Here is a 5,954-nt window from a genome sequence, read left to right as displayed (position 1 = left end):
GGCAGGGAGAGATGGGATATTGGGAAGGAATTCCTGGCTGGGAGGGTGGGGAGGTCCTGGAATAGAATTCCCAGAGAAATTGTGGCTGCCCCTGGATCCCTGGAAGTGTCCAAGGCCAGGTTGGATCAACCTGTGCTAGTGGAAGATGTCCTTGCCCATGGCAGGGGGTGGGATGGGATGATATTTAAGATCCCACCCAAACCATCCTGGGATTTCATATCCCAACTGGAGCTGCCAGGACCACATCGTGACTCTCCTGGTCAGAGTTCAATTTTGCTGGATGGTTCATAAATGCAAATGATGGATAAACACATGGATTGTCCCTTTGGATCACATCTCCTGTCCATCCTGAACAGGAGCCAGCAGGAGACATTCCAGCAGGGAGCAGGGAGAGTGTGCAGAGACAGATCTGTGACAGCCTGGCCTCCCATACCAGAGAGAAAGATACATTTTCTGCCCTAAAGCATGAGGTTTAATAATCCTTCAACAATATTTTGGTATAATCATCAACTATTCTAATTGCTCTGGATCATCTTGTCATCTTTATAAATGCCTGTTCCATTTTTTAATCAGGCTGTAACAAAAAAAGCAAAAAAAACCCACCTCTGGTGATGAATCACAGGGTTCAGAGTTGTGCTGTGTGTGATGTTTAGCCCCAAAAGTTCACAAATAAATACAACAGAGGGAAAAAAAATCCATTTTAGGCAGAGGATTAGGCCAAAGTTTCAGTTTTCTGAAAGGCATCTGAGAGGATTTGCAGAACAGTGGGATCAAGGTGAGGCTGGCACAGGAATATTGTTAAAAATGGCATTTTCTGCCCATCCCCATCCCCAGACTCCTGATAGGATTTGTAAATCCTCATCCTAAAGGGGGGATTGATGTCACCCAGCTCCTGCCATCAAAATCTTCCCTGTCTGGAGGAGACTAATCTTTGGGATTTGAGGGATGGGAAGCACAGGGGGAGATTCCTGGGAGGAGATCCCTGGAGGCAGATCAGAGGTGCTGTCACTGACCAGATGTGACAGGACAGGGAGCTCCATTCCCTGCCTCAGACAGCCCAAAACATTTTGTCTGATGTGTCTTTACTCACTGTGCCTCTGTGACTCCTTTGGTGCTCCAGCTTTGTGTTCCTGCTCTGTGAGGACACTGTGGAGCTGCATTGATGGAACACCCCCTGGGGAGTGGTGAGAGGGGTTCCTTTGGTTTGGGAGGGGAAAGAATTCGGAGTTAAAAAGAGGAGAGAAGTGGTAAATCAGACCTGCAGAAGCCCCTCTGCCCCTTCAGTTGAGACCCCACCTGCAGAGCTGCCTCCAGCTCTGGGAACAGCACAGGGAGGACCTGGAGCTGCTGGAGAGAGTCCAGAGGAGGCCACAGAGATGCTCCAAGGGTGGAGCCCCTCTGCTCTGGAGCCAGGCTGGGAGAGCTGGGGGGGTTCCCCTGGAGAAGAGAAGGCTCCAGGGAGAGCTGAGAGCCCCTTGCAGGGCCTAAAGGGGCTCCAGGAGAGCTGGAGAGGGACTGGGGACAAGGGATGGAGGGACAGGACACAGGGAATGGCTTCCCACTGCCAGAGGGCAGGGAGAGATGGGAGATTGGGAAGGAATTTCTGACTGAGAGGGTGGGGAGGTCCTGGAATAGAATTCCCAGAGAAGCTGTGGCTGCCCCTGGATCCCTGGAAGTGTCCAAGGCCAGGTTGGAGCAACCCGGAATAGTGGAAGGTGTCCCTGCCCGTGGCAGGGGTGGCACTGGATGAGCTTTAAGATCCCTTCCCACCCAAACCCTCCTGGGATTCTCTGACCCTGCTTCTCCCTTCTCCCTCTCCCCTTTCCTGGCTGGAACAGCCCCTCAGAACTGGGACAGAAGCCACAGGTCTCCAGCTGGGGTTTGGCCCTGGAGCAGAGAGGTTTTGACCCCCTCCTTCCCCACCTGGGCTGTAAGGAGGAGAGATCAGTGCTGGTTGTTTGAGAGAGGAGGTTTTGTCCCCTCAGGGATGGGCTGGTGCTGGAGCTGAGCACAGAAAGAAGTCCAAGCGATCACCAGAAATCTTCCAAACTCTCCCTTCCTGGGCTGGAACTTGGCAACATTCCCAGGACAATAAGTCAGGCAAAGCATTGCAGCAGAGCTGGTTCTATCCTCAGTTGTGCCATAAAGCTGGAAATCAGAGGCTCGGAGTTATTGGTGCTTTGTGATATGATGCAGATTATAGAGATTCAGGCAGAGAAATAGCAAACTAATGGCTCATTGTTGCTGGGAATATTGGGAATATTCTCTTCAGAAGAGGCACTTGACCCTTTGGATGCCCCACTGAGCTCGATTTGCTGAAAACCTTAACGACCTTCCTGAATTTCTTAACATTCTTTGGGTTAAATCAGGTTTTTCAGGGTGGTGAGTCCCTGGATTTCTGTTTGTGGGGTTGGTGGGAATGAAGTGAAATGTGTGATGTCAAGAGAAATTCCTGTGTGCAAACCCTCATTTTCATGGACTTGCTGCTCTGAGGGATGAAAGGGATGTGTCCCAGCATTTTAATCCCATCTCTCTCCCCAGTGGATGGCAAAGGGCCCCTTTCATCCCGAGGATTACGAGCCCACCCTGGTGAACTGCCCCACCAGCCCGGGTTGATGTCGGCCTTTCATCTTTCCCTGGAAGTTTTGAAGGTTTATCTGCAGCTCCCTTGTTCCCTGACTCATGTCTGGATGTTTGAGAGCAAAAACCAGCTTCTTGCCAGAGTTATCCCGAAAAAAATCCTTAAATCCAGCCAGGAGAGAGAAATAGGAGCCCCCTGAGTGCTCCCCTGGGTTGGTGGTGACCCTGCAGGGCTGGAGCTCAGTTCTGGTTGCACAGGGGATAATACCTGGATATCCAGGATCCCTGAATCCCTCTTTTTCCACCTCCACCCAAGCAAACCCACCTGAGCATAAAACACCGCCCAGTTTCCCAGCTGGAATCCCAGATCAGGGATCCACCAGGTGAGGATGTGACCAAAGAGGCACAGGCACAGTTGGCAGAGCTGACTTGTTTTCTTGTCCCTATTTTTAGCCAAATTTCTTTGCTTTTGAGTTACATGAACCCAGGAATTCTTGCTGGGAAGGATCTGCAGAGTCCCAAGCCAGGAGGAGCTGGAGGAGAGAGCTTTGCTTGTGAACTTCTGCTCTCCTGGTCCCCTCAAAGTGTTTCCTGCTGGTGACCAGTGATGGGACCCAAGGGATGACATGGAGCTGTGCCAGGGCAGGCTCAGGTTGGATCTCAGGGAAAGGTTCTTCCCCCAGAGGGTGGTTGGCACTGCCCAGGCTCCCCAGGGCAGTGGGCACGGCCCCAAGGCTGCCAGAGCTCCAGGAGGGTTTGGATGATCCTCTGGGGCACAGGGGGGGATTGTTGGGGTGTCCTACCCAGGGGTTGGACTGGATGATCCTTGTGGGTCCTTCCAGCTCAGGATATTCTGGGACTCCCCAGCCTGTTCTCTCTGTGCCACGACAGGTATAAATGAAACACTTCCCATTTGTGTTCTCTGAATGCAGGGAAAGCAAATTCCCCCTGGGTGAACTCCAGATAAAGAAAACTCAGATTTTAGAGTTGACTCTTGTATTTGCCTCTAGTGATTAGTGTGTATTCCTTTAATATTGAAATCAGATTGCTATATAAAGCAGAACACACGGGAATATCTCTCTGTAATAATGAGGAGAGTGATCTGATTTCTGAATGTAACAGTTTTATTTCCTTCCCTTTTTTTTATTACCACGTTTCCTGCTGTTCTTTGCCTGGAATGTCAATCCTTCACCTTCATGCCTGGCTTTATTTAGGATTGCTGCTTTTCCTGTGCTAGGAATATATATATATATATATATATATATTTATACATTGGCTCATCACTTATGCAGTTTGGAGTGTGCCTTGGAGCAAAGCCTGAATCCAGCAAGGGTGGATCCCTCACTGGAGATGACACAGGATGTCGCAGCTCAGAGTGGGATTTTATACTTCTATTATTTATATTTCTAGTATTTATATTTCTATTATTTATATTTCTAGTATTTCTATTTCTAGTATTTATATTTCTAGTACTTATATCTCTAGTATTTATATCTCTAGTATTTATATTTCTAGTATTTATATCCCTATCCTGCAATGAATTGCCCCTGCCCTGCCCCTCCACGTTGAGCGTTGCTGTGGCTCCTCTTTTATCAAATATTTCATGGAAAGGTAAAAAAAAAAGAGAAGGAAATTTAATCCCTTTCTCCTCTCTGAGAGTAGCAGCATCTTTCCATCAGCCTGTGCTGGTTTGCTGCATGGAATTTACATGGAAATTACGGAAATTCCCTTGGAGCTGCAGGTTCCACGAGGTGCAGGGAAAAATCCTCAGTGTTGGATTGTTCAGCTTTTCCACGGGCAAAGAGATGTTGTTCCAACTGAGATGATTCCCAGTCCAACTCCTCAAGCTCTCCAGGTTGTTCCCAGTTGGCAGCCAAGTCCCAAGGAGTTCATGGAGAGAGTGGATTCTCGGGGCTGGTTTTCAGTGAGCAGGATCTGACTCAAAGAGAACAACAAACTTTTCATGCCAAAAAAGATGTTTTTTACTGATTCCTTTCTTCCAGGGCTTAAAATCCCCTGTGCTGGCACCCATCTCATGCATTCCATGTTGCTTCCCAAGTGTGGCTGCAGTGATTCCACACATCCATTCCAATCTGGTTGCCCAGAGAAGCTGTGGCTGCCCCTGGATCCCTGGAAGTGTCCAAGACCAGGTTGGAGCAACCTGGGCTGGTGGAAGGTGTCCCTGCCCATGGCAGGGGTGGAATGGGATGATCTTTAGGAGCCCTTCCAACCCAAACCATTCTGGGATTCCATGATTTCTTCAGATCCTTTACATCTTCTCTATTAAATCCAGACAGACTTGTCACATGATTTCAAGTCTCAGAATTACTGGTGAAGGAATTCCTGGCTGGACAATCCTCAGAGCCACAGCTTTCCAGCCCTGGGACGGGGGAATATCCATTATATGGGTATTCCCATTAATGGGAATCCATCAAGGGCTGGAGCCAGGCTGGGAGAGCTGGGGGGTTCCCCTGGAGAAGAGAAGGCTCCAGGGAGAGCTGAGAGCCCCTTGCAGGGCCTAAAGGGGCTCCAGGAGAGCTGGAGAGGGACTGGGGACAAGGGATGGAGGGACAGGACACAGGGAATGGCTTCCCACTGCCAGAGGGCAGGGATAGATGGGATATTGGGAAGGAATTGCTGGCTGGGAGGGTGGGGAGGCCCTGGCCCAGGTTGCCCAGAGAAGCTGTGGCTGCCCCTGGATCCCTGGAAGTGTCCAAGGCCAGGCTGGAGCAACCTGGTCTAACGGAAGGTGTCCCTGCCCATGGCAGGGGAGTAGAACGAGACAATCCATAACATCCCATCCCAACCTGTGTGTGATTCCCATCCTTCCTCTTGCTTTGCAGCCCCGCCTTCCATCAAGCTCCTGGTGGACGACCCCATCGTGGTGAACCCGGGCGAGGCCATCACCCTGGTGTGCGTGACCACGGGGGGGGAGCCGGGGCCCAGCCTCACCTGGGTCAGGAGTTCGGGGGCGCTGCCCGACAAGACGGTGCTCAACGGGGGCACCCTGACCATCCCCGCCATCGGCGCCGACGACGCCGGCACCTACAGCTGCATCGCCAACAACAACGTCGGCAACCCCGCCAAGAAGTCCACCAACATCATCGTCAGAGGTGAGTGGGGCTGGAAAACCACCCACCTTCCTCTTGGAGGATTGTTGGAATCCTCGTCTGGCTCGGTGGTTGTCACCCAGTGGTGTCTTGTGGTCGTGGTTGGATTGATGATCCCGAAGGTCTCTTCCAACCTGGAGGGTTCTGTGGTTTCTGCTCATTTCTGGGATGAGTTAGTGTTGCTTCAAGGTGCTGGAGGTGGAACAAGGGTGGTTTGGTGTCTCTTTATGTTGGGAAAATGGAGCAGCTTTTCTATGGAAATTG

At 50.8% G+C, this 5,954-nt stretch overlaps 1 protein-coding gene across 1 annotated transcript in view; it reads left to right on the top strand.

Annotated features, from left to right (window-relative positions):
- LOC113960223 (MAM domain-containing glycosylphosphatidylinositol anchor protein 2) overlaps window positions 1-5,954 on the top strand; it is a gene marked incomplete at its 3' end in the record, with an annotated part of 214,775 nt that overhangs the window by 138,620 nt on the left and 70,201 nt on the right. Inside the window, exon 6 of the mRNA XM_027669660.1 lies at window positions 5,424-5,693. Within this exon, the coding sequence (XP_027525461.1) occupies window positions 5,424-5,693 (270 nt within the window). The remainder of the gene's footprint in view (window positions 1-5,423; window positions 5,694-5,954) is intronic.

This window comes from Corapipo altera, unplaced genomic scaffold, assembly GCF_003945725.1.
Source record: "Corapipo altera isolate COAL_440 unplaced genomic scaffold, ASM394572v1 191, whole genome shotgun sequence".
NCBI lineage: Eukaryota > Metazoa > Chordata > Aves > Passeriformes > Pipridae > Corapipo > Corapipo altera.
This window is presented reverse-complemented; position numbering and strand designations above follow the sequence as displayed.